Source organism: Aspergillus heteromorphus (assembly GCF_003184545.1).
Source record: "Aspergillus heteromorphus CBS 117.55 chromosome Unknown BO70scaffold_35, whole genome shotgun sequence".
NCBI classification, from domain to species: Eukaryota; Fungi; Ascomycota; class Eurotiomycetes; order Eurotiales; family Aspergillaceae; genus Aspergillus; species Aspergillus heteromorphus.
In genome coordinates, this window is record NW_020290440.1 from 248,267 (window position 1) to 274,054 (window position 25,788).

Sequence of the window (25,788 nt, forward strand, 5' to 3'; positions counted from 1 at the left end):
TCACGTATATCGGACTCCTATCCACGTTCACCCGTCATATCTCATCCATCCCGGTCCATCAGGGGAATCAATCATTCGAGGTCAACCGCCCACGCCGAGAGTCAAAAGTGAGCCATCCGAAGCGAGTTCCCAAGATAGCAGTGCCAATTTCGCCGGTGGTCCCCTAGACCACATTGGTGGCTGTGGCCAGGGAAATAGATTGCCGGGCAATATAAAGAGCTCCAAAATAGCAATCCAAACCTATAGTGCCGAAGAAGTGAAAGGGATGGTGGAAGGAAAATCCGGTTGTGGGCAAACAGGTTGTGGCGAAGTATTACCCGGCCGAAATTAAGTCACCGTACGAGGGATGTTGAAGGGTCTAGCATCGAGCACTATTGCACTATTGAGCACTTAACTAGAGTACCTTGTCTTATGGCCGAGGGGGCCTGGCAGCCTGGCAGCCTGGCAGCCTCGGAGTCTAGCACGTGCGTCTGCCGAGGCGGCATTCAGGAGGTGCCCCGTTCTGCCCGTTAAGCCCGCCGTTATTCAAACGGTACTTTCGACTTCCCCTCCTTCCTCTCTCCTCCACTAACCTCCTATCCCTGTCTACCCCCCCCGTATCAACTATCAACTCTTTAATTGTCAACTATACCCCCCCCAGTGACGCCACCTTCCCACCGCCAAGGCCAGGCAGACGGCATATGGCGATGCAGGAACAGCGCCATCGCCATGACATGACAGGTCAGTCCGATTCCCGTGGATTCCATGGCCGCTTCTGTGGGTCCTTCGAATCCGTGTCTCACCGTGGGATCAAGACGGGCCGGCCAGAAATTACCACCGTGAAGAACCACCGGCGAATCGAGCGCCTCGAGTGATCAATCGAGTCTGGCGTCGATGCGAATTAAATGAAGTAAAATAACGCTCTGTCGCCTCGGGCGATGGACCGGTTCCGTGCTCCCACCGACCCGGAAAATTTTAATTAATCGGTCGGCGCTCCACCAACGAACAGGATGCTTGGGTTGTGACCGGGTTTCATCTTAATCAGATCGCCTGCACGTTGCATGGTATGGCCCCACGCCGCCGGACGAGCAAATTTGACCTGGAGAAATGAAGGACGGCGGCCTGGCCTGGCTTGGGGCCAGTGCTCCTCCGGCGATGTGATGCGGTTTCCTGTCGGCGGCTAAGCCTTTCGCTGTAACAGCGGTGTTACTCGTTCCCCCACCGATGCGACCGAACTCCCATCACTTGCTCGAACTGTCGGAAGAACGCCGTCGTGAGTCTGTCTGTCATGGCCAGAATGTCCGCCAAAAGTCCCCTGAAGGCCGCCGTTTTTTCGCGGCTTTCCAGCTGTCTGTCAGTGGCCAACTCAGATATTAAGGGTCGTGAAGGAGCGCCACTAGCCTCCGCGCCGGTGTGGTGCCCACTGCCCTTATCCTCCGGAGGATTCGGGCAAGAGGTTCTCGACTCCCAGGAGCCCACCCTAGTGGATGGTCCCCTGGGAGCCACCAGGTAACTGTCTCAGAGAAAGCGCCCGAGGCGTCCGCTGAGATTAACCGGTGGGACCGCCGAAATGATAGAGAATCACGGGATAGGAGCTCCCCCCCCTCCACGATCGAATATAAGTATGGGGATCCCAGAACCGTTCGTTGCTCCTGCTTGGCACATCACACTCGAGACTGGTTCTTGACATTCATTACTTGTCTTCAGTTTTCTGTCTTCATTCATTCTTTCCTTCCCACCCACAGTCATTCTTTCCATTTCGACCAGTTCGACCTACATTCATTCAAAATGAGAATCACCAACCTGATCGTTGCGGCCTCTGCTGCCAGCCTTGTCCAGGCTCTGCCCTCCAAGCGCGAGGTGAAGGACATCAAGAAGCGCACCGCCTCCGGCTTCACCTGTACGTGACCTTCGGGTGGATTTATGGACGTTGCTAACAGCAGTAGGGGTCGGTGTCAGCGAGTCTGGCGCTGAATTCGGCTCTAACATCCCCGGTACCCTGGGCACCGACTACATCTGGCCCGAGACCGACAAGATCGCTGTCCTCCGCGAGGCGGGCATGAACATCTTCCGTATCCCCTTCCTGATGGAGCGTTTGACCCCCGACAGCCTGACTGGCTCTTTCGCCTCGACCTACCTGGCGGACCTCAAGTCGGTATGTTGGCCGCGTCGCTGGATCTGGAGCTAGCCGAGCTAACAAGAACAGACCGTTGAATACGTTACCGGAACCGGTGCTTACGCCGTCCTGGACCCCCACAACTACGGTCGTTAGTAAGTAACGTCGACATGCCGCGCATGGCAGCCTGCTAATGCCCTGCAGCGATGGAAGCATCATCGAGTCCACCTCCGATTTCAAGACCTGGTGGACCAACGTTGCCACGGAGTTCGCCTCCAACGACCTGGTCATCTTCGACACCAGTAAGGAAGCCCACCGGTGGCATCGAAGAGCAGTTCGCTAACGGTCATAGACAACGAGTACCACGACATGGAGGAGTCTCTGGTCGTCGAGCTGAACCAGGCCGCCATCAACGGTATCCGTGCCGCCGGTGCCACCACCCAGTACATCTTCGTCGAGGGTAACGCCTACACCGGTGCCTGGTCCTGGACCGAGTACAACGACGACATGTCCGCCCTGACCGACACCGAGGACAAGATCATCTACGAGATGCACCAGTACCTCGACTCCGACTCCTCGGGTACCTCCGAGACCTGTGTCAACTCCACCATCGGTCAGAACCGCCTTGAGAGCGCCACCGAGTGGCTCAAGACCAACGGCAAGCTTGGTTTCATCGGCGAGTTCGCCGGTGGTGTCAACTCCGTCTGCGAGGAGGCCGTCGAGGGCATGCTCTCCTACATGTCCGAGAACAGCGACGTCTGGACCGGTGCTGAGTGGTGGTCTGCCGGCCCCTGGTGGGGATCCTACATGTACAGCCTGGAGCCCACCACCGGTGCTGCCTACTCGACCTACCTCCCCATCCTGGAGAAGTACTTCCCCGCCAACGGCACCACCGCCAGCGTCGCTGCTTCCGGCTCCGCCTCCGTTGCCGCTGCCACCTCCACCGCCGCTGCCATCCAGGAGACCACCACCCCCAACGTTCTGATCGCCGACACCACCTCCACCACCTCCGCCCAGGTTGAGACCGTTGCCCCCGCCACCAGCGCCGCCGTCCAGACCACCCTCCGCAAGTCCAAGTCCGCTGGTCCTTGCAAGCTCGGCAGCGCCACCTCCAGCGCCGTCGCCGTCGCCGCCACCACCCCCGCTGCTGTCCCTACCAGCGTCGTCTCCGTTGGCGCCGTCTCCGTCCCTACCTCCGTGGCCTCCGTCCCTACCTCCGTGGCCTCCGTCCCCTCCGTGGCCCCCGTGGCCCCCATTGAGAGCACCTCCGCTGCCATTGTCGTCCCCACCACCGCTGCCGCCTACGCCACCACCCCCGTCTACGTCCCCACCGCCGCCACCTCCGTCTCCAGCGTCGCTGCCTCCGCCACCGCTGCCGGCAGCGCCGCCGCCAGCGACCCCCAGGGTCCCGAGGCCACCACCTCCGCCGGCCTCGTCAAGCAGTACTACCAGTGCGGTGGTATCAACTGGACCGGCCCCACTGAGTGCGAGAGCCCCTACACCTGCAAGGAGCAGAACGTCTGGTACTACCAGTGCGTTGCCGAGTAAGCGTGTGCTGCACTCGTTGCTTACTGAGTCGAGGGGATGTTGCGGGAGATCGCCGTAGATAGAGCGCCAAATCTGATTCTCATTCTTGTATATAACTTTATTTGTTTAAATCAAAAGTGACCTGAGGTCGATGTGCTATCAGCATTGTCATTCATCTGTCTGTCTTTTATCGACCTGTTTTCGTCTCTGTATACTTTTCTTGATAATACTGAGAATTATCCGTAGAGAAGGGTTCCTAGATTATTCCTATCATACATCCAGCAGATACACTTGCTTATTCCCCAACCAGCCATCTACAACAACACTCCGTCGTATAACACACCCGCCCCCCCAATCATCAGATAGATAGATAGATAGATAGATAGATAGATATCCCCGAATCCAGCCACCCAAACGACCGATTCCACTCCTACCTAGTCTCTCGATATCCAGCTCAACTCCCAGCCCTCAACGCGGAGAAACCTTTCTCGACCGGTCCGTACGGAGTAGAGGGTAAGTAAGGCATCCAAAACGTTCCACCCCCTCGAAACACAGCCAACGTCACTGTCACTGTTACTGTTAGAAGTTAGAACCGGAAACACCTCAACCAACCACAATACTACGTAGCGTAGCGTAGTTAGTATAGTAAGGAGGCATGACATAACTCTAACGCTAACTAAAACTATTCGCCTTGCGTTCGAGACATGAAAAGCTTGTTTGGGAGGGGGGGATGATCCGCTGTGGGTTGGGTGGTGGTGGTGGTGGTGGTAGGCCGCAGAGGACGGGAAGAGGGGGATGGATGCTGAATGTGAAACGGGTGGTGTATCGGGCTGAGTGGGTGGGTGGGTGGGTGGGTGACGTGGAGGCGGGGAGTGTTAGTCTAGCTATAGTTTCTGGAGTATATATCTACCTGTTTATCTAACTATCGATTTATTTTAAATGAGTAAATTGGGGTAGGTAGTATACTGTATTTAATAGTTAAGAGTGTTGTTTTGTTGACATCCATGCCTCTCACGTGATGCCTGACTCAGCGGGTCGGGGATTTCGGACGTTCGCGAATGGCCGCGCCGAACATCTTCATCTTCATCCTCCCCCGCATATCATAGCAAATGTACGGGGTACCAGCATGGAATGCTGATACTCAATCAAGCCGAGTCGAGTCAATGTATGTCTTACCCCACGCTGCTACCTCTAGCAGTCTACTCCGTACTAACCTTCGAAACAACAGCAAGACATGGATCGCCCGCGTCGGTATAACGTCGAACGGTCCTGTCTGAGCTGCCACCAGCGCAAGGTCCGTTGCGACAAGGCCTCTCCATGCGGGCACTGCATGCGATACAAGGTTCCATGCCAGTACCCAGGTCCGAATCACATCAAACGTCGCTCCGCCAAGATAACCACCGCCGATGTCCTCGCCCGGCTGGAATCGCTCGAGCGTTCCATCGCGGCCTTGTCCCGCGACCGACAGATCCCCGACAACAATAGTCTGGATAATGATGTCTCCCAAGACTCTGCCGTGGAAGACCGTCTGAGTAGGCAGACGTCGTCGACTGGCACCACCACGACAGCCGACCAGACTATCCACGGAGGCGTCTTGGTCGAGGACGGCCGGTACATCAACGAACAGCTTCTATCGCGGGTTCTAGAGAAGGAGAAAGACCTGCAGTCTACCATCGCGACTCCTGTCAGCGACGGGATCAACTCCAGACGCCCCCCGGCTCTCAAAGCGGATGGACTCCTGGTCAGTCGCTTTCTGGCGGAAACGGACCTTCAGACTATGCACCCGTCGCAGTGGCACGCGACGCAGCTCTGGCAGATATTTCTAAACCGGGTTGATCCCCTTGTCAAGGTGATTCACGTTCCCTCGACACAGCCCCGCATCTTTGCGGCGATCAACCGGCCGCAGGACGCGCCGGCGGACTTGCATGCGTTGCTCTTCTCGATTTACTTTGCTGCGACTACGAGCTTGCTTGCCGATGAGCCCGGCCATGAGGAGAGACTTGCGGACATTCGCAACTATCAGCAAGGGTTGGAGCTTGCGCTTTATCATTCGTCGTTTTTGGATGCTCCTACTTTGACGTCGTTGCAGGCGATGAGTATTTATCAGGTAGGTCCATTCTCTCCTCTACTCATTGTTGGTAGGAAGCTCACTCTTTAGATGTGCCTGCGCTATCATAATAGTGGACGCTCGGGATGGACGATGCGAGGGCTGGTCCTTCGAGCCGCACAATCCATCGGACTCCACCGCGACGGGAAACATTTCAAATTGACGCCACTGGAATGCGAGCTGCGCCGGCGACTATGGTGGCACATATGCACCGCGGATAGCCGCACCACGGAGGACCACGGCGTCATGGTGAGCGGCGCAGACGAGTTCTGCGACACCGTGTTCCCCGCGAACAGCGACGACTTGAATCTATCCGTCACGGCGAAAGCGCCGCCCCATCCCCAGGAATGCTGGACCGAGATGACAGTGTTTCTGATTACCACCACGGCCAATCAGCAGCGACAGGAGCTGCACCGAGTACTGATGGGACATGTGACTGGGAAAAAGCCCAGCGAACTGATACAGGACTTGAAAGACCAGCTGCACAATGCTTATCTGCGACACGGCGATCCCAACATCCCCATTCAGCGACAGGGAATAATGCTCGGAGATGTCCTAGTCTTGAAGATGGAGATGTACATGCATCAGAAAGAACTCCAAGTCCAGAGCGCATCCATGTCGACCTCAGAGCGGCAGGCCGCACGAGAGAAAACTCTAGAGATAGCCTGCCTCGCTCTGGAGCGAAGCATGGAGATGTCCACCGACGAGCTTTTGCGCGGGTTTCGCTGGCTGTCCTCGACCTACATCCCGTATTATGTCCTGACGTACATACTCTGGCACCTGTGCGTGTACCCAGCGGACCCGCACGTGGACCGCGCCTGGCAAGGGATAACGCGTACCTTCGATATGACGGAGAACGATCCCTCGTGGCCAGATCCAGGACCCAAGTGGGCGATTATCGCCCGGCTGCGAGACAAGGCGTTGCACATTAGACATGGGCAGGAGGCGGATCAGGCGCAGTCAGACACTGAAGACCATCCAGTCGCCGAGACACCCCCGGCAGAGTCATTCTATGACTTTGTCAACTGGGACATGGGGGTGATTGGATTTCCGGACTGGACGGGTTTAGCCCCGAGTGTTGATGACGTGTTATGAGCGATGAAGTAGGATTCTCGGAATATCTACTCTAATCCGGAGTATATAAAACTAAATGGCCACAGACATGAAAGCAGCGAATATACCCACCGAATCCCCCTCAAAACTTCTTCTTCAGCACCCATCCCGTCTGACGGATGCGCGTTCCCATGACGAACAGACTGCCCGCAATCAAGAGCACGCCCGAGTAGATCTTCATACCCGTATACGACCCATCATCATGCTGCAGAATAGCGCCCCCAATAGGATTGGTCGTCAGACCACCAACCGATGCGAACAGGAAGAGCACCCCCGTCCAATACCCAATCTCCCTCGGCGGCGCAATCCCCGCCACCAAAGCAACCGCAAGAGAGAAGTAAGCACCGGACGAGAAGCCAAACAGGACGGAAAAGACGATACTCCCCGCGTTACTGGTCGCGGGGACCCAGACGGCGAGGACCAAGATGCCCGTGAACGTGCCAACCGAGATGAAGATATTATACGCGCCGACTTTATCCGAGAAGACGCCCGCCAGCATGCGGCCGAAAAAGCTAGATATCCCATCTCAATCAGCAATCCACAACCCAACCTAACCCAACCCAAGGGGAAACTCACCTCCCCGCATTCAGAACCGGGACCAAATACTGCGCCATCGCCGCACTCATCCCCTGACTCATGGCCGCCATCTCCAAATAATCAATGGGGATATACACACCGAACGTCAAGAACACAAAGCCGAGTATAAGCAACCACATCTTGACCTCCCTAAACGGCCTGACCAACACCTCCCTATCCATCTGATGCTGGAGCTTGAGCGGCGCGACGCGCGCCCGCACAAACATACACGAAAACACCAGCAAGAACAGGATCAGGAACGCCGCGACGCGCATCGCCCACGCGAACCCGACCTCCTTGATCAGCCGGTCCACCATGATCGGGAAGACGATCCCGCCCAGACTGGAGCCGGTCGCCACGATGCCGTACGCGGTTCCGCGGCGCTGGTCGAACCAGCTCGGGATCGCGCTCATCGACGGCTGGAAGATCGCGCACAGGCCCATCGCGCTGCAGACGCCCTGCGAGAGAAGCACCTGGTAGTATTGGGTCGAGATGGACGTCATCATTAGCCCGAATACGTGCAGGAAGGTCCCTCCCACGAGGACACTGCGTGGGCCGAGTGTGTCGCTGAGGGTGCCGACGATGGGGCCCTGCGGTTGTAAGCCTTTTGTCATACATATAGACAGGTATAAACGTGAACATGCAGCAGATGCAACTGTTGACCAGATGACCAGAGACATCAAATATAGTACATACATACACCCGATAAAAAAAGAAAGAAAGAGAGAGAAATGAAGAAAGGAAGGAAAGAAGAAAGAAAAGACCAAGACAAACCATCAAAAACATGAAAAACACCTCCAACGAGGGAATCCACGCGATCGTACTCGCCGAATACCCGCTCAGCAGCGTCGTCTCGTAGTATGTCTGGAACGTGCCGATGCCTGTACAGTGTGCCCATCATTAGCTCAGTTAGCCAGCCAGCACAATCCCCCAAGGCAAAAGAAACCCCCAAAAGAGATAGCAAAGAAGGAAGAAGGAAGTAAGTAAGTGAAAAAACACAGAGGGGGAACATACTATTCGTCCACCCAAAACTGCAAAACAGGGCACACCACGCGCCGAGCACGACGGACCAGGCCGCGAATCCGCCGTCGGGGGGACCGGCATCTGTGTGAGTGTGAGTGTGAGTGTGATGGATTTGGTCCTCCTCGACAGGCTCCTTGGTTTCGATGTCGTAGGTGTAGGAGTGGAGGGTTGTTTGGTCGGTTTGGTCGGTAGTATTGGTGTTGGTGTTGGCAGTGAAATTGGATTTTGAGTTGGGGCTGGGACTGGGATGAGGATTATCATTATCCGCTTGAAGATCGATGAGTTCTGTTGTCGAGGACATCTTTGAACTTTTCTTTCTATTCTCGGTCTCTTTCTCTATTATGTTAGAAAGAAAAGAGAAAGAAAACGAAGAGGTCAAAGAAAGGAAGGGTAGTTTTCGTCCAGATATGACTACAATCACAAGTCCACGAATCTAGGGATGAGAAGCAGGCAGTCTTATATGATGATATGCGTAGACGTGAGGGTTCCGGCGCGGCTGTTCGTGAACGGCCGCCCGCCCGCTGTCTTGGTCTCTGTCTCGGTCCTCTCGGTCCCGTCGTCCGTCCGTTTCGCCTCGCGTCTGGTATGCTGATGCTGGTTAGCGGGAGGCCTCGGGGGTGGGAATGGCCGTGGCCGAAGGGATGGATTGATGGTTACTTGGCTGGGGGGTTAGTTCTTTTGTTCTGTTGTTCCTTTGGTCCTAAGATATCATATCCTGTTGAATTCATGTATCTGTTTGGAGGGGTCTATGCGTGACTAGGGCTGAGTATGTAAAGGGTGCAGTGGTCAAGATTGTTCTGCTACAGCTACAGTGCTACTACTACAATATTAGGTGATACTATTGTATCATCATCCATCCATGATATAAAAAAAGCATGGGGATATCCTACCTCAACTTCCCCCGCATATCGATTAACAGGCATGATGATAAGCACCCAGACTCCAACTTCCTAGCCTAGTGGCTCATCAGCCTTCTGACGTAGTTGAAAGATACCCAGACGGCATAATAATTCCATCATCAGGATGCGTATTTATCGATCTAGGTACCGTATAATTTTGGAGGTCGGTAACGAACTTGAGACCACGTCTCCCGCAATATAAAAAGACCATCTTTGTATAAATGCACCGGTAGCATAAAGTGTACTGTCAACGCCATACTGCATTAGTTGAGAATGTGAAGTATCGAGTCGTTGTCAGGGTCGAGATTGCCGCAACCCATGTTCAACAATTTGCGATATCTGAGCGGGGAGTTCTCCTTTTGCCTCGGTGGTCTTCCATTATCAGCAAAGAGATTGTCCTTGATCAGGCAAATCGTTGTGTCCTTAGGATTGGGAGGAACAATGATATTACTGAGGTCTGGGTGGCGCGATACAGACACCGCCGATGAAGATTCGCTCGGCTAACTTGCTGTAGGGAAAGATAAATATAACAGAAGGGATAAGCAGAATACTAGTAAGCAGAAGCTAGGAGATAGAAAGACGGACTTGTGGTACAGAGAGGATGGCGGAAGGAGGAAAAAGAGAAAGGAGGGGGGGGGGGGGGGGTGGGGGGAAGCCTTACCTCCAATAATGCCTAATCATATTCATTTCACTGTCAAATTGTGACTCATAGAATCCGCACCCATGGAATATCAAAACCCACCACTTCACTGTGACTGGGACATTTGACATTTCCGGGACACGTTGCCTCAGGCAGCAAGCGAGGCCTACACAATTCCAGGACACCAAGCCTATACTATATACAACCAACAACACAGCCCCCGAAGCATTGACGGGATGGGATGGTCAGCGACCATCAATCCAGTCAAGGCACGCCGTCAAATTCCCCCGCCAGGGAGGCGACATACATACACAACCGATGATAATTTTCCGAGAACATTCCACGGATCGCGCGCGGCTACCAGACAGCATTCTCGTGACTGCAAGGTGATGGACGTACTTTCTACCACGAAATTATTGTCTCTTCCAGGTATCTATCTATCTACGCCGCGAAAGGAGCCCAAATACCCCGGGAAAATGCGATAGACATTCCCCATCGCCCTGGTGTGTGACCTTAATTTACACACCCGCGCGGTCCGCATTCCGGCCGCTCCCTGGATAGGGTTACCCGATCAAGGGATGCGAAAACAGCTCAACATGGGCATGCCTTCTGTCTGCGAAAGGGTTGACAGTACGATTATTGCCAGTGCTACTATGTGCTAGGAGAAGGATTGGATTCAGCCAGCCAGACGGCACGGCACATTCTTGCCCGTCGGACGCATGGCATGGCATGGTATGGTATGGAATCTAGAATCTAGAGCCTGTCTACTACACAGTATGTGTGTAGGTTCGGAATCCTGTCCCTTGACTCGACGGGCTTTCTTTCTACTAGTATAAAAACTCTCGTTGCCGACGGACTGTGCTGCAGCCTCATCTTTCATCTCAATCCAGTCACTCCTTTCATCTCAATCCAGTCACTCATTATATCTCATCCTATAACACTACGGAAAAATCAAACAAAATGCAGTTGGCCAAGTTCCTTTCTCTCGCCGTTGTGGCTATCGCCCCGGCTCTGGCTGTCTCGACTACGGATGTAAGGTCTCCCAGACAAGAAATCAAGACAGGGAAAAACTAACTGAACTGGACAGGCTCTCCTCTACTCTCTTGATCTGTACCGGGGAACCTTCATCCACAGTGATGGTGACGCCTCGTGTATCACTACGTGAGTCGTTCCTAGCCCTAACCGCATTGACCTGCCGCCAATGCTAATGTATGATGTGCTACAGTCCCGAGGGCATCATCCACTCCGTCGAGCTGGCCCCCGGCATGACCTGTAACTTGTACTTGTGAGTTCTCGTCGTCATTCTTCTACCGTTTGATGTCCTTGTCCTTCTGACACTATCACAGCCAACCCAGCTGCGGTGGCGACCCGTTCCCTCTGAAGCTCGATAGCCCATCGCTCGTTCGCGACATTGGAAGCGCGGCGCTCAGTGCCCGGTGCCGGAAGTGAGGACATCGCATCGCATCACGTCACACATAATGGCAACCAGCAGAGTATTCTGATATATTTACTATGATTTAATAAGGAGAGAGGCTTCACAGGATTGGGACGGTTCAACGGAAAAGGAGGAATAAAAAGTTTCAAATAGCCGATAATTTGACTACCACAACATTAATAAAAGACGCATGGGGTAGACTAGGTACTTAGGTAACTGCCATTAGAAATGCCCTCAGCTCAGTTATCTTTCCTACGCCCCTGGGCTGCAGAATAGGATCGTGTGACTAGTCTGATTCTGCGATGTCCTACTTCTTCCTGCACGTAGTCTATTTAGCTTCACCCACCTCACCACCTGCCTCCGCCAACTACCCCATTCTGTTGAGCCTCTTTTTTTTTTTTTACCTAAACATCTCTCCGTTGTCCTGACAGGTTATACTAGCGGGGAAGTTTTGCCGTGGAGCGCCCCAACCTTATATAGTATCTCTGAAACAGGGTCTTTCCGGCTTCATTCCCTCGACTCCTAGTACTGTCATACTCGCCTCGAGGGTCTTGATGACGGCCGTGAGGTTTGAGAAGACTCTGATGATGTCTCAATGGGCCCGTCATGGGAGTCAACAGAGGGTTTCATTCATTTTTGGATTGCTTGTTAGATACAAAGAAAGAAAAGGAAGATGACTATGCTCATAAGAGTCAAAAAGAAAGGGCATCAAAAGCAAATTAAGATGAATCGAAATGCATCAAGAAGATCAAACCGAGTAAGAACGAGTCAGAAAGAATCTCAAGCTAGTCCGTATGAATCAAAAAGCACTAAAGGGAATCAGAACGAGTCAAAGTGAGCCAAAGCGAACTAGCAAGCTGAAGCACGGCATAAAAGCATTAGAAAGCATAAAAAAAAAAGAATCAAAATAGAAGTGAAACGACAGGTAAAGTAAATAGAAACAAAAGAAAAGACCAGGCGCCGGGTTAGCCCTCCCGAATCAACTGCTTTGTTGCTGTTTGCCCCCCCATGAGCTGGGACCTGCTGAAGCGCTAGAGGACCATCCGATGTCTTTCAACCAGGGGTCTCTCTTCGATGTCTTTTGAGGTCAGACCTCCCCGAGCAGCCGCACCTCCTTTACTCCAGTCACCGCCTTGATTTCGTCGACGAGGTCATGGGAGTGCGTGAAGTACAGGACGTCCCCGTCATGACTTCCCCCAAAGGCTATGCCCACAACATGTCCGGTCGATGTAAAAACCAGTGATCCGGAGTCTCCCGGCGCCATGACGTACATCTGATACGAATGATCATGGCAGTTATCTGAGATTCGCCAAAGAATTCGACAGTTATAGATGCCGTAGCCTCTGCAGGAATTGTTGGGAAATTCTATGTAGCGAATACGCAGGCCAGAGTATGATAAATAGCCAAGAACGAAAGAAAGCTCTTTCCGCTGCTCTGTTGTATTTTTTTATCGCAATAATAGTACCTGTGCGTAACCTCGTGAAAAACGAGATTGCTTCTATTGTTCAAAGGTTTGATACTGGACGCTAGGTCCTTGATCTCCTGTGCTTCCCACAAAGGCCCGCAGTGGAGGAACACGGGATTCCAAAAAAAATATGGCAGCCAAGAACAAAGGCACCACCTCGCAGGGAAAGCAAGAGGCTCAAACTGCTTCAACTCGTTTTACTTGTTCTTCTTCAGGTATAGCGTTCGGAACGCCTAGGTATCGCCTATGATGCGACTTTGTACCGCGGTGGGTACATCCCAACCTGAAAAAAAAGGCCCAAAATTGATCGATAATTTCCACGTTGCATCTATAGATGCATGCTTTGCATTGCAGATAGAAGCTTTGCGAACGCAAGCCAGGCTGTTCTTCTCCACCAACGAGTCAAACTGAGGCAGAGCACGGGGTACAACGTGTGGAACATCGTATACCAGTCGTCGTAGTATGTGCGTATGACAAGCCAAGTGAGCGAGGAATTTCTTTCAGCCACTTCCAGCCGGTCCACCTCTTTGAGCAGGGCGTCTGCCTCCATCATGGAAGCTAAACTCCGAGACACCCAGGTTAGATTTGGGTAATAGAAAGCTGCCTTGCAAGTATGCATTGATATTCGGGAATAGGTCATGGAGGATTGGATGCCTCTTCCGCAGTAGTCAGTGCTATGAAAGGAATGGTGTAGGATCCTCCATGGACTCGAGGTGCCTGAGTTTTCATAAAAAAACAACCGCGCAGACATCGTCCGAGATAGCAGGACCGCCCATTAAATCTTTGCATCCAGTTGCGTGAGTATACACCGACACCTTCTGCGCATTGTACATCCCCAAAGATCACGCGCGGAGCAGAGCTCTGTATTACCGGACGCAGATAGCTCAGAACATTCTCTGTGAATCCCGACGTGACTCCAAGCTCATTTCCAGTTAGATAGTGCTCTGTGGGGCCTACTGCCTGGGCTGGGCTGTGTCAGCCGTCGGGTTCCAATAGCAGTGGTTGTGGCCTGCCGGACATCGTCATAGAAGGATCTCCACTCTTTTATCTGCGAGTGATGTAGCCTTTCTAGGTGCAGAGAAGGGTATCGCGTCGCCTAAGGGGGATTAGTCCTCAGACTAGGCACTCTAGAGAGCAGAATAAGGCGAGGTATTCGCAAGTTTCTCCCTGGAAAAGAACATCAATCCTCGAAGTTGGACGGTGCAATATCGCGTTTATTTTGCTGTATGAATCTCCTCTCGGGGCGAGAATGGCGGGTTCAGTCGATTTGCTTCGGAGATCACAGGAACCGATTTGAGTTCGGGTGGGTGTAACGCCTCTGTCTGCATTTTCGCATCAATCTGATGATGAGAAAGACATCAGAACGAGTGATGCTCCCAGGATTCCATTCTCCAATGCATACGTCGACAAGGACCACGGCAGGCACAAAAGATCATCTATGGGATGATCGGCCAGACTCAGCCCTAACACCAGCCAGGGTCTAGGTGGGGTTACAGAAAACCGTTCGACACACAGCCGTAAGAACCCGATAATATGGTAGACACTAGAAACCGGAGAGCACATAACGAGCACTCCAATAAGGGGAAATCAGAATTCCCACAATCGGGCGAGAAGTTGGAGACTGCACGCTCACTGAGATGCGAGATAATAGAGAGAGCGAGCGAGCGGAGCGCTCTCCGATGTCAAGGATGACAGATGGTGCAAACTGCCCAGCACTTTGAGCCACCATGCCCATAAAGCATGGGACCTTGGGGTAGCCCTGGATATATTCCACGGCCATGCCACCTCCTTCTAATGTCTTTCGGCAGGAGTCGTCCCCAACTAGAATCATTCCTGGGACAATACTGTCGAGTCGTGGAAACCCCGTCATTGAATGTATTTCAGACAATCAAAAAAGTCCAACCTTAGCCTTAGAGTCCCTTGATAACATAATGGCGTCTAATTTGTGTGCTGCATTAATATCTGAGCTGGCGATATTCGAGATTTTGTCCGCCGGCATATTCCGAATATATCGCATGTAGCCCTAAACACCGACCACCTGTGGTGGGGCTGGGCGTTGCAGCCCTCACTAGGGCAGATTCCAATTTCTCAAAAACGGTCAAAGTATGAACAAGATAATTCAACCCATGGCTCGACCGGATTACTGGTGTGTCCCGACACGCATGCAGACGCCAGCGTGCAGGATAACTCATGAGACACGACAAAAATACCCGTTCTATGGAAACGGACGACATGATATGACCCCCTTCGTTGGGTTTTTTGTCCTGCTGGTCGTCACCCTCAGATGACCAACGAAGACAGGAAAGGACCGGTATATCGGGCCATGCTCAAGGTCATGCTTATCTGCGTTTTCGTGGTCGGGGGGTTACATTCGACGTAGCCCACCGCATCGTTTCAGATGACGAGTATGGTGCTGGTGTTGGTGTTGGTGTTGGTGGCGACGGTGCCTCACCCCCCCAGCACTTCGGCTATCTGCTGTTTGCGGAGCAGAACAAACACCGATTATCACGGGAACTAGAGTCCTCTGTTGGTAAAAGAATTTTCCTTTTGCTGTTTCCGGCCGGAGTGCCATGTGGGAATTAGGAACTGGAATGAACTCGAGGGTTCTTTTTCTCGAGAATTATACTCCCGTCGCCGGATGGTTGACTTTGATAAATATGAATTGGACATTGAGAATCTGGGAGATCTTCGCAGCCCATCACAATCTCAACAGCTTGACGACTCGGATGATATATTCAGATTAGCCGTCTGTCCGTGGGTATGGTGCTGCGGACTGCGTGGGACAATACTATCGATGGTCCAAGGAGAGGTGTCTGGCCGTTTCAACATGGTAACCACAGCCACGGTATCAATGATATAGAACGTGTTGCGGACGAAACAGATGCAAATGTGGACAGAATCATGGATAGTATCTCGACCGAGGTGGTCGAGAGACAGATGATGATGTATCGCCATAACCGAGAATGATATCTTTCCAAGCAAGACACAGCTAGTACTAATAGGAAGTCTGGTCTCGTAAGCATATTAGCGAGATACCGTTGACGCTCGAAGCACCAGCTGCCATACCCAACAGAAGCATCCGTAATGATACTCTTCGACCAAATAGTCTGTCAACCCACAGTCCCAATCGCAGTACCATCGTACCAAGTACCAAGTACAAAGCATCGCATCCCCGATATCGATACCCAAAAGAAATAAATAGGCTATCCAAGCCACGACATATAAATCATATATATCAACCCCCAGACATCGAGAGCCCAACTAAGAAAGAGGCAGTGTGTCCGACCAAGACGATGAAGAATATTTACAGAAGAGGAAGAGGAAGAGGAGAAGGAGGATGGGGGAGGGGAGATAAAGGGGTCGTCCCGTCGTTGTTCCTTGTCCCTTGTCACTTGTCTCTGGGTCATTCATTGAGATCTGGGAATGGATGGGTGGGACTTCACTGGGTGTATTATGTTGGTGGTGGTGGGTGGGGATAGAATTTCAGGGTTGAGGGTATTGAATAAATAGATGGGTGGATGGATTCACTAGTAGGATAGAAAGATCTGTATACTCTTCTCCTCTTCTACTCTTCCTTTCCATACAGATCACAGAGTAATTTTTCTACATTACCTACCATCTACTAGAATATAGAGAGTGAATTATTCCAGTAGAGTCAATCCCAATCCCACTTAGGAAAAGAAAATCAACCCTGATTCTATCTAACTCTACTCCCACAGAAAGATATCTGCTCACGAAACCTCTCTACCCAACCGATTAACCATCACCGATTAACCACCACCCCAACTATAAATGAAAAAAATAAAGAAAGAAAGAAAGAAAGAAAAAAGTCTCCAAGAAGTCAGTCCTAGAAAAGACACTCCAACCTAAGAATTCCATCCAACCCAACCCACTCGACCTACTTCATATCCCGAATACCCATCCTATCTCATCCTCCAACAATAACTCCGCCTTCTAGCAACACAGAAGTCGTAAGCAGCAGCAGCAGGAGTAGTAGTAGTAGTAGTAGTAGTAGTAGTAGTAGTAGTAGTAGTAGTAGTAGTAGTAGTAGTAGTAGTAGTAGTAGTAGTAGTAGTAACACTCCAATACAACCCCTCCCAAACCATAACCATAACCATCACAAATCCTCATCCCATCCCATCCCATCTCAGATACAACATACAACATACAACATCGTATATCACTCACTCATTGACAACAAAGTCCCAAGTCCAAGTCCAAGCCCAAACTCAGCAAAAAAAGACCTTGAAAGTCTAAATCCGAGGTCGTAACTCGTACTATTCCACGTCACCACGTCATCATCATCATCATCACATCTATCTCATCTATTAATAGTAACCGCAGAGTAAATATTCAGGTCTGTCATCCAATAATAGAAGTAGATACGATACGAAGCAGCATCCAAGATCACTTTTCCACTCTACTCTACTCTACTCTACTCTGCTCTGCTCTACCATAAGTGGTGGTGTGGCCCTGTTCGTATCCTGTCCAGGTGCTTTATGCCCGGAGTATGAACGATTGCTCTGATTGGTGGAGAAACTGGCCGCACTAGACTAGATTGGGTATTTTAGGGGTAAAGAAAGTAAGTAATGTGCTGTGCTGTGCTGGGATTTAGCAATGTGACAGATGTGATGAATGTGATGGATGTGATCTGACCAACACTGACAGGCTGACTGACTGAATACTAATTCCAGGAAGTGCGTAGGCGTATCTAGTGCTTACGCCCTGCAGCACCCACCACACCTATACTTGTCATCTACCTAATGCCATAGGTAAACTCTAAGGGAAGTAAAGTGTGACTAGCAGGGATGGGATGTCAGAGCCTCGATCATCTTGTATCTGTATGTGTATGTGTATGTGTATGTGTATGTGTATGTGTGTGTGTATCTGTATGTGTATCTTATATCTTATATCTTAGTACTCCGTACACCTATAACCCTCGACACTCATTACACATAAGCATACACCACACCACACCACACCACACCACACCACACCACACTAGGTACACTATAAATTATAGAATACAGATCATAGCCAGGGTACATATACCTATCTCATAAAACAGCGATAAAACAAATATCAAAATCAAATATCAAATAGTCCATCCATTATTGCCTATACAGCCACATCTCGCATCCCACCCCTGTACTCCGTACGTACTCCGTTCCGGGGGGACTGGAAAGAGAAAGATCCTGGCTGGCTATGCCTGTTGTTTTCTATCTGCTGTTTAGGTGCTAGCTACTTAGATGCTAGCTGCTAGTTACTTAGATGCTAGCTACTTAGTTTGAATGTGGATGGGATTTGTGAGTAAGGTATATGAAAATGAGGATGAGACGGGTCTTGTTATGAGGGTTGATAATATACACCTACACATCATGATATACACACATATACTATATCTAGAAAAAGACGGGGAGATAAAGAAAGAAAGAAAGAAATAACATATCTATAACCACGCTAACAACAAACTGACTATCCAGTACAACTCAATCTATCCAATCACCAAAATCACAAGCACAATCACAATCACAAGCACAAGCACAGACTGACTTGACTATACGGGTATACCCCCCCTTTCCAACCCCATCTATCATGTCAATTCAACTCCCTAATAAATCACCCACCAACTCACTCAATCCTCCCCCCCACCCTCATCCTAACCGTAACATTATCCCCCGGCGCGAGCGTCAAATTCGTGGCCATCTTAATCTCGCCCTCCTTCGTGGGCCCCACACCCTCGAAGCGATCGAACCGCTGCAACAGCCTGACCAGCACATAGCCGGCCTCAGTGAGCGCAAACTGCTGCCCGATACAGATCCTCGGCCCGCCATTAAAGGGGAGATACTCCCAGCCCACCTTCCTCTCCATCCATCGATCGGGACGGAACTCATCGGCGTCCGGCCCCCACAGATCCTGACGGCGGTGCATGACGAACGTGCTATAGAAGACCGGGGTGCCCTTCTTGACGTAGACGGGATGGGTGCCGTCGGGCCCACCGCCCACGGGGAGGGTGGTGTTGCGGACGGCGGTGCGGCGGTTCCCGGGCACGATGGGGTAGAGGCGGAGGACCTCGTTGAGGAAGTTCTGCAGCGGACGGCAGGATTTCAGGTTGGCGAAGGTGAGGTTGCGCGGGGAGGCGTAGGAGCCGAATTCGGCGAGGAGGGCGGCGCGGAGCGTGGTGAAGTATTCCGGGTGGCGGGCCAGGAGGAGGATGCACCAGCTGAGGAGGGAGGCGGTGGTGTCGCGGCCCGCGAGGAGGATGTTGAGGAGTTGGGAGCGCAGTTCGACGGGGTCTTGGGTGGCTTCGGCGAGGCCTTGCAGGAAGGTGTAGTGAGTTGAGGAGGAAGAAAGTTTCTTCTCCGGGTCCGGGTTCAGGGCGGCAGCGACGAAGCGGTCGACGTAGGCGTGCACGGCCGCGCCCAGCGCACGACTCTCCTTGTTGTCGACGATCCAGTACAGTTTCTCGAAGCGGGCGCGTTGCGCGGCGTACCACTGGCCGCGGTCGAACTGGGCGGCGAAGCTGTCGGGCTGTTGCGGCGTCGCGGTGTTCAGCGCCGCCGCTTGGCTCTCGACGCTCTCGCCGAAGAGGAACTCCGTCGCCGTGTCCATGGTCAGTCGGAAGAAGATGGTCTGGATGTCCGTCGCCGATGTCCAGCCCGTGCGGGCGTCGACGGGCATCGCCTTCAGGGCTTGCTGCACGTGCCGCTCCTCCAGGTCCAGATCGCTGATTTGGTCGCGGGTGAATTGCGGGCGGAGGAGCGCGCGGGAGCGTGTCCAGTGTTCGCCGTCGGCGGTGAACTGGATGTGATTATTAGGGTATGTTTGAGATGGAAGAAAAATGATGGTGATGGTGATGACTTACGATCCCCCTCCCCAACAACCAATGCATCGCATTCCGCCGGGCGGCACCCAGCTCAAAGTCCTTGAACTGGGTGGCCAGCACGGCCTGGACGTTCTTCGGCTCGCACGACACAATAATGTCAGTCCCCAGCTGGCGGAACTGGTAGGTGGGCGAGTAGCGCTTCTGGCGGGCGGTCATGGTCTCGATGCGACGGCGGGTGACCAGGGGCAGCTCGCGGTCCTTGTCATGCTGCAGGGCCTCCTGGAGGGTGTTGATGCCGACAATGTCGCCCGGGTAGTGAGGGATGGGGCGGCAGTTCCATTTGCGGGCGTTCTGGGCGTGTTGCCAGCGCTGCAGCAGGGTATACAGGAGGTACAGGACGGGGGTGACCGTCGCGACGAAGAGGAGGGTCGACATGGTGTCTTCACTCTGAACCCTAGATACGTATATACGTATATACGTACCGTACCACCACTCACTAGGCTGGGGGGGTGTCTGTGTCTGGAACGGGAGGAATCGCAACTTTATAGTATCCGCAGTGGATGAATGATGGGATGATGGACGATGATGGGTCAACCGAGGCACACATGAAGATCTGTCTGTGGCTTTCAGGAGAGTGGAGAGAGGGATGATTTTGATTAGTCGGGGTCGGTCTGGAGCGTGTGAAAGTATGCAGACGGGCCTTGTACAACCCGATCCCATTGCTCCAGATTATACGTACTTATGCCCGTCCCGTTACTAAGAAATCAATCGGCCAAGTCCTAGCGGAGAAGCCCAGCCGGTTGGGGCGCGGAGCAGCCACTGGATGGAGGTGGCGGCCGAGGGGCCCTTGGCTCTTGCATCATTCATTACCCACTCAGTACTCAGTACTACTACTACAACAAGTATTATTCTTTACGGAGTACGGAGTACACATGTCAATGCTACCGTACCTTACCTTAGGATAGGCAACCATGCGGTCACCACAGGGCTGGACGTGTACTCGTATCTTTGAATCTTCACTACTCCTACATAGTAAATATGAATGAAAGATCTCCAGGTGAGATGAACCGGTTTAGGGCGCCGTGGCTGCGGATGCCTGTTTCGGCAGTCCCCCCGACCCGTGCTGCAATTGGCCGCCGTTGCAATCAGCCGCCCCCAATTGGCCTCGGGCTGTCCGATGCGGGTTGGGTTTGTCATCGGCGGCATACGACTTACCGGGATAGGTATAGTATTGGGATTAATTAGCAGGGGTAGTTATCTGTCGTCCAGTCGGATGGGGTGTTGGTGTTGGTCATGCAGAAGACAGATATACTAGATAGATACTTTAGGGTCGAGCATGCTGGCAGTGACACCCGTCCATCCGGTCTGGTCTGGTACAATGTAAAAAAGCACAAACGGGCCCGCGGTACTTGGGGGTATCCAAGAAACCCTTGCCGATCGTTCCCAGTTCGGTAGAGGTTATGTCGGTCCCGCGTCGTACAGCAGTACGCAGTACTTGGTATACTAAAAAAGTACTGAGATACTCTTTCATACATCATACCAGTGGCTACACCTTCCGCCGCAGCAGCCCCCGGAAGAAATCGAAGCTGTTGCTGTCACTCTGCAGTTGCCACACTCGCCCCGTGGGCCGGTCATCCCAGCCCAGCTCCTCAGCCAGCAGCAGGCCGTAGTCGCGCGTGATGCCCTTGATGCGCGCCCGGGCCCCGCCCTCCTCCTCCAGCGTCACCACCTGGTGCATGTGCAGCCAGTCCGCGTAGTACTGCGCCTCGAACTCGCGGTCGAAGCCCGCCCGCAGGAACCGCACGTACAGCGCCTCGAACCGCGTCAGGATCCGCGCCAGCAGCTTCTCCAGCGTCACCGGCGCCGCCGCCCGCCCCAGGAACCGCGCCGCCAGCGCCGTCAGCGACGTCGTCGGCGACGCGTTCGTCGCATTCACCCCGACCCCCACCACCGAGATGTATTCGTTGGCGCAGTAGTGCGAGTTCACCAGGATCCCGCAGATCTTCGAGTACTGCTGCTTCTCCGGCTGCGCCGGGTCCAGCGCGTACACGTCGTTCGGCCACTTCAGCTTCACCGGCAGCTTCTCGTACCCGGCGTCGTAGCTCTTGATCCCCTGCACCACTGCCATCGCCGCCAGATACTGGATGAACACCACCGGCGCCGACTGGATTTTGTCCAGCGGGTGTCGCAGCACCGTCGAGAAGATCAGCGCCCCCGCCGGCGACACCCACACGTTGGACCCGCGCCCGCGCCCGGCGACCTGCGTCGTGGCCGTCGCCGTGAACCCTTGCGGGAGGGTGCGTAGCAGTTTGGGGTTTCTATTCGCGTCAGTAAACGTGGCGGGGGAGGGGACGACGATGAAGGAGGGACACGTACTTTTCCAAGATCGTGTTCGTGCTGGTCACCACCTCGCCGTACACGAGATGGGCGCCGAACTCGGACGCCCCTTCGCGCGACTGCGCCTGGTACTGGCGCAGGTTGGAGTAGAAGGCGTGGTGGTTGAACGACGGGGTCAGCTTGGACGAGGGCACGTCGTCGTGCACGACCAGCCGCTTGACGATGGCGTTGTAGTCGACGATGCCCTCGGTCGGCAGGGCCTCCTCCAGCTGGGACAGGTTCCACGCGCCGGGCCGCTCGATGCGGAAGGTGTCGTTCTCGTCCTTGAGGCGCTCCTCACCGCCGTGGGTCTGGATCAGGTCCGCCCACGCGGCCAGCATGTCGGCGGTGGCGGTCGGGTCCTGCGCGGACAGATGCAGCGACGAGAGCGACGGCACGGTGGTCGTGCTCTGCGTCACCTGCAGGCCCAGCTTGGCCAGGCAGGCCTTGAGGAAGTCGGTGCGGGCCCTGTCGTCCGCCTCCAGCGCCTCCACGACCTTGTGGTATTCGGGTCCGGCGGTGGTTTTCTCGAGGTTGGCGGCGGCAAACCTGGCCGTCAGCGCGAAGAAGACAGAAAACACGGCACGGCAGGCACTCACTCAGGATGCGGGCCGGTGAGCACCACCCGGCCCTCGCCCACGCGACAGTAGACGACGGCGGCGGCACCAGACCCCGGATCGACGTTCAGCTCCTCGGCAAAGCTAGCCAGCACCTCGACGCCCTGGTCCGCCAGAAGCGGGGCATCGACGAACACCCCGCCGCCATTGTAGTATGATCGGAAGCGGTCGGGCACGATGGCGGCGGGCAGGGCGTCCTTGGCGACGGTGATCTCTGCGGCGCGGGCGCCGGCCTCGCTGTGGTAGACGAAGCCGGGGAAGGCGCCGCCGCGACAGGTGCCGGGGTAGAAGGCCAGCTCGCGCTCGCCGATGACCTCGAGGGTTTTATCGCCGACCTCGAACTCGCAGCGCCGGCAGCCGTAGTAGCCACCGGCGCAGAAGCCTAGGTATGCGCCGCCGCGCTTGACGAACTGCTCGATGCGACGGTTGCCGGGGCCGTTGAGGGCGCGGGCGTAGCCGAGGTCGGCGCCGCCGGGGACGACGAGCAGGGCGCAGGTGGCGGACCAGGGCTCGCGGAGGAGGGCGTCGGCGGAGACGGGGATGACGGCGTAGTGGGGGGCCAGCAGACGGCGGAGGGAGTAGAGGGCATGACGGACGGATTCGACGGTGGTTCCAGGGCCTGAAATGGTTAGGTTGTGGGGATGAATCTGGGGGATGAATCTTGGGGGGGGGGAAGGAGAGGGGAGAGAGAATGAGGAGGGGAAGAAGAAGAGTTGAGGGAGTTCAGGTACCGGAGTAGACCAGCACGTTGACCTTTTTGCCGGTCAGGTTGGGGGAGACCATCTTGCCGACAACAACTCTCTGTCAAGTACAGCACCACCACAATGTCGACCCAGGAGAGAAAGAAGAACCCGCCGGTGGAGGTGGAGGAGGAAGAGGAAGAGGAAGAAGAGGATGAGTGGTGAGTTGGGCGATGTCGGGTGGAGGGAAAGAGAGAGAGAGAGAGACTGAGAGAGACTGACTCGTCCAGGGACAAGCGGATCTTCAGCACCGGCTGCGCAGGTGGGATGCTCGGCAATCAAGGGAATATACAGCACTGACTGGATTGTTTAATCCTGCTAGCGGAGCAGGAGAAAATGAACGACTGCTATTTTGCCAAGAAGGACTGGCGCAGTTGCCAGAGCGAGGTGTGTCTGTTCCATCCCATCCCATCCCATCCCATCCTATCTTACCTCTATCCATTCACCACTGCCCCATTCTATCATTGACATCCTACTATCCATGAATCCGAATCCACCACACTCTTCACATCTTAAACATCCCCCTCCCAAAGAATGCACCACTAACAACCCAGATGGAATCCTTCCGCGAGTGCTGGAAGCGCCAGGGCAACGACCAGCGCACCGAGACCAAAGATGCGTAAGATCAAGTCGATCATCATGTACATTAAAACATAGACTGTCCACTAGTTACTCTTTCACTCACCTCTTGACACTCTCACTCTCACTTCCACTCTCACTTCCACTTCCACTTGCACTCTCCATCCCAATCTCCGTCGCATATCACGTGACCCCACCGCAGCTGAGCTCCACTGCAGCTTCAGCTTCAGCTTCAGCTTCAGCTTCAGCTTCACCACCACTCACTCCTCACCACACCACCACAACCATGTCTCTCCCCCTGCTGGCGCGCTCCCTGCGCGCTCAACGCATAACACCAACAACAAAGACCCTCACTCCCCTCCGCCGCCTCAACACCACGACGCGCCCGCAACAAAACCAATCCACCACCGCCAAACCCACCCCTTCCACCACCGCCCCCAGAAACAACACCACCACCATCTCCCCTCACCCAGCAAAATAACCACCACCAACCTCGCCACCAGCGGCCTCTCCGACACCCCCCTCCCCTCCGCGCCCTCCACCCCCTCCCTTCCGCCTCCTCCGATCCCACCAGCACCACCACCACCAACAACGCCAACGAAATCATCGACTGGAGCACCTCCTTCCACGGCCTCAGCGCGACGCCCTTCCCGAAAGAATGCGCCGACATCCTGCTCGCGCCCGTCGACGCCGAGGAGATCGAGATCAAGCCCGACGGCCTCCTCTACCTACCGGAGATCAAGTACCGACGGATCCTGAATAAAGCGTTCGGACCGGGCGGGTGGGGGCTTGTACCGCGGGGGGAGAGTATCGTGACGCCGAAGCTGGTCACCAGGGAATATGCGCTTGTTTGTCATGGGCGGTATGTTTCTTTCCCAATCCTTTCCCTCATCCCTCTCTCTCTATCTGGAGCAATGGCTCTACCTCTAGGTGGCTATTTTCGGGGTCCTATATTTTTTATATTTTATATCTATCCATTATCCATCATACCCACCTTAACACCACAAAACCACCCATCTCATTAATATTAATTATTATTAATTCTAGGTTGGTCTCCGTCGCCCGCGGCGAACAAGACTACTTCTCGGCCGACGGCATCCCCACCGCAACGGAGGGCTGTCGCTCCAACGCCCTGGTCCGCTGCTGCAAGGACCTCGGCATCGCCAGCGAGCTGTGGGATCCGCGCTGGATCCGCAAGTTCAAGGCCAAGTACACCCGCGAGGCCTTCGTCGAGCATGTGGTCAATCATCGCAAAACCAAGATTTGGGTCCGCAAGGATGATGTCGTCGGGTATCCTTATAAGGAGAATAAATAGTTTTTCTTTTTGGGGGGGGGGGGGAGGAAGTTGGGGTTAGGAGGGTTGCTGGATATTTCTGAAATCTCTGGAGGTGGAAAGTCTGGTTCGGTGGTGAGGGGTGGGTGATGCTGATGCTGATGCTGATGCTGAGCGTGTGCAATTGTACTATCTATCTCCCTACCTACCTACCTACCTACCTACCTACCTACCTATCCTGGGTATACCATACCATACCATACCATACCTCTGGATTGGCCATGGATTGGGAATAAATGGATAGATGGACGGGAGTACTGGGACCTGAACTGCCACTGGATATGGACGTCTGAGGAAGGAATCCCGACTACTTCTCCGGTCTCAGATTGCCCCATATCGCTCAGATGACTCAGACCTCAGAACTCAGCACCCAGCACCCAGCACCCAGCACAGCACCCCTCGGCTAGATGGACTGGCCTACCACCTGGATGGATCCA

General features: G+C 53.9%; 8 protein-coding genes across 8 annotated transcripts; 4 read left to right on the forward strand and 4 right to left on the reverse strand.

Moving 5' to 3' along the window:
• Window positions 1-1,767: 1,767 nt before the first annotated feature.
• Window positions 1,768-3,643, forward strand: egl3 (putative extracellular endoglucanase/cellulase; the record flags this gene model as incomplete). Its single annotated transcript, XM_025539669.1, has 6 exons — window positions 1,768-1,879; window positions 1,926-2,134; window positions 2,186-2,250; window positions 2,300-2,397; window positions 2,448-3,073; window positions 3,500-3,643. 6 exons carry the CDS (start codon window positions 1,768-1,770, stop codon window positions 3,641-3,643), a joined length of 1,254 nt encoding a protein of 417 aa, XP_025395391.1.
• Window positions 3,644-4,740: 1,097 nt separating this feature from the next.
• On the forward strand, window positions 4,741-6,959 carry BO70DRAFT_152507 (Zn(II)2Cys6 transcription factor). Its single transcript, XM_025538226.1, has 3 exons — window positions 4,741-4,787; window positions 4,851-5,729; window positions 5,781-6,959. Exons 2-3 carry the CDS (start codon window positions 4,857-4,859, stop codon window positions 6,822-6,824), a joined length of 1,917 nt encoding a protein of 638 aa, XP_025395392.1. The 5' UTR covers window positions 4,741-4,787; window positions 4,851-4,856; the 3' UTR covers window positions 6,825-6,959.
• Window positions 6,925-8,755, reverse strand: BO70DRAFT_417322 (MCT family MFS transporter; the record flags this gene model as incomplete). The annotated part of the gene is made up of 4 exons (XM_025547411.1): window positions 8,433-8,755; window positions 8,193-8,299; window positions 7,419-8,008; window positions 6,925-7,354 (listed from the first exon to the last, which is right to left on the reverse strand). The coding sequence occupies exons 1-4, from the start codon at window positions 8,740-8,742 to the stop codon at window positions 6,925-6,927; spliced, it is 1,437 nt and encodes a 478-aa protein (XP_025395393.1). The 5' UTR covers window positions 8,743-8,755.
• A 2,185-nt stretch (window positions 8,756-10,940) lies between these two features.
• On the forward strand, window positions 10,941-11,429 carry BO70DRAFT_400299 (uncharacterized protein; the record flags this gene model as incomplete). Its single annotated transcript, XM_025546915.1, has 4 exons — window positions 10,941-11,012; window positions 11,068-11,141; window positions 11,206-11,265; window positions 11,327-11,429. 4 exons carry the CDS (start codon window positions 10,941-10,943, stop codon window positions 11,427-11,429), a joined length of 309 nt encoding a protein of 102 aa, XP_025395394.1.
• A 965-nt stretch (window positions 11,430-12,394) lies between these two features.
• BO70DRAFT_400300 (uncharacterized protein) lies at window positions 12,395-12,679 on the reverse strand (the record flags this gene model as incomplete). The annotated part of the gene is made up of 2 exons (XM_025546916.1): window positions 12,395-12,493; window positions 12,545-12,679. 2 exons carry the CDS (start codon window positions 12,677-12,679, stop codon window positions 12,395-12,397), a joined length of 234 nt encoding a protein of 77 aa, XP_025395395.1.
• Window positions 12,680-18,511: 5,832 nt separating this feature from the next.
• On the reverse strand, window positions 18,512-20,397 carry BO70DRAFT_432718 (cytochrome P450; the record flags this gene model as incomplete). Its single annotated transcript, XM_025548347.1, has 2 exons — window positions 19,746-20,397; window positions 18,512-19,681 (listed from the first exon to the last, which is right to left on the reverse strand). The coding sequence occupies exons 1-2, from the start codon at window positions 20,139-20,141 to the stop codon at window positions 18,512-18,514; spliced, it is 1,566 nt and encodes a 521-aa protein (XP_025395396.1). The 5' UTR covers window positions 20,142-20,397.
• Window positions 20,398-21,101: 704 nt separating this feature from the next.
• On the reverse strand, window positions 21,102-23,701 carry BO70DRAFT_152542 (biotin--[acetyl-CoA-carboxylase] ligase BPL1). The gene is made up of 4 exons (XM_025538227.1): window positions 23,431-23,701; window positions 22,682-23,318; window positions 22,083-22,631; window positions 21,102-22,024 (listed from the first exon to the last, which is right to left on the reverse strand). The coding sequence occupies exons 1-4, from the start codon at window positions 23,480-23,482 to the stop codon at window positions 21,253-21,255; spliced, it is 2,010 nt and encodes a 669-aa protein (XP_025395397.1). The 5' UTR covers window positions 23,483-23,701; the 3' UTR covers window positions 21,102-21,252.
• A 292-nt stretch (window positions 23,702-23,993) lies between these two features.
• Window positions 23,994-25,333, forward strand: BO70DRAFT_356109 (putative mitochondrial genome maintenance protein Mgm101; the record flags this gene model as incomplete). The annotated part of the gene is made up of 3 exons (XM_025541921.1): window positions 23,994-24,058; window positions 24,365-24,880; window positions 25,066-25,333. 3 exons carry the CDS (start codon window positions 23,994-23,996, stop codon window positions 25,331-25,333), a joined length of 849 nt encoding a protein of 282 aa, XP_025395398.1.
• Between the last annotated feature and the right edge of the window lie 455 nt (window positions 25,334-25,788).

Excerpts from the sequence above, each read along its gene's own strand:
- BO70DRAFT_152542 (XM_025538227.1), bottom strand. The coding sequence starts at position 23,482 with ATGGTCTCCCCCAACCTGACCGGCAAAAAGGTCAACGTGCTGGTCTAC. Across the intron at positions 23,319-23,430 it reads CAACGTGCTGGTCTACTCCG|GCCCTGGAACCACCGTCGAA; the intron begins GTACCTGAACTC and ends TAACCATTTCAG. Across the intron at positions 22,025-22,082 it reads ACGAACACGATCTTGGAAAA|AAACCCCAAACTGCTACGCA; the intron begins GTACGTGTCCCT and ends TGACGCGAATAG.
- BO70DRAFT_152507 (XM_025538226.1), top strand. The coding sequence starts at position 4,857 with ATGGATCGCCCGCGTCGGTATAACGTCGAACGGTCCTGTCTGAGCTGC. Across the intron at positions 5,730-5,780 it reads AGGCGATGAGTATTTATCAG|ATGTGCCTGCGCTATCATAA; the intron begins GTAGGTCCATTC and ends CTCACTCTTTAG.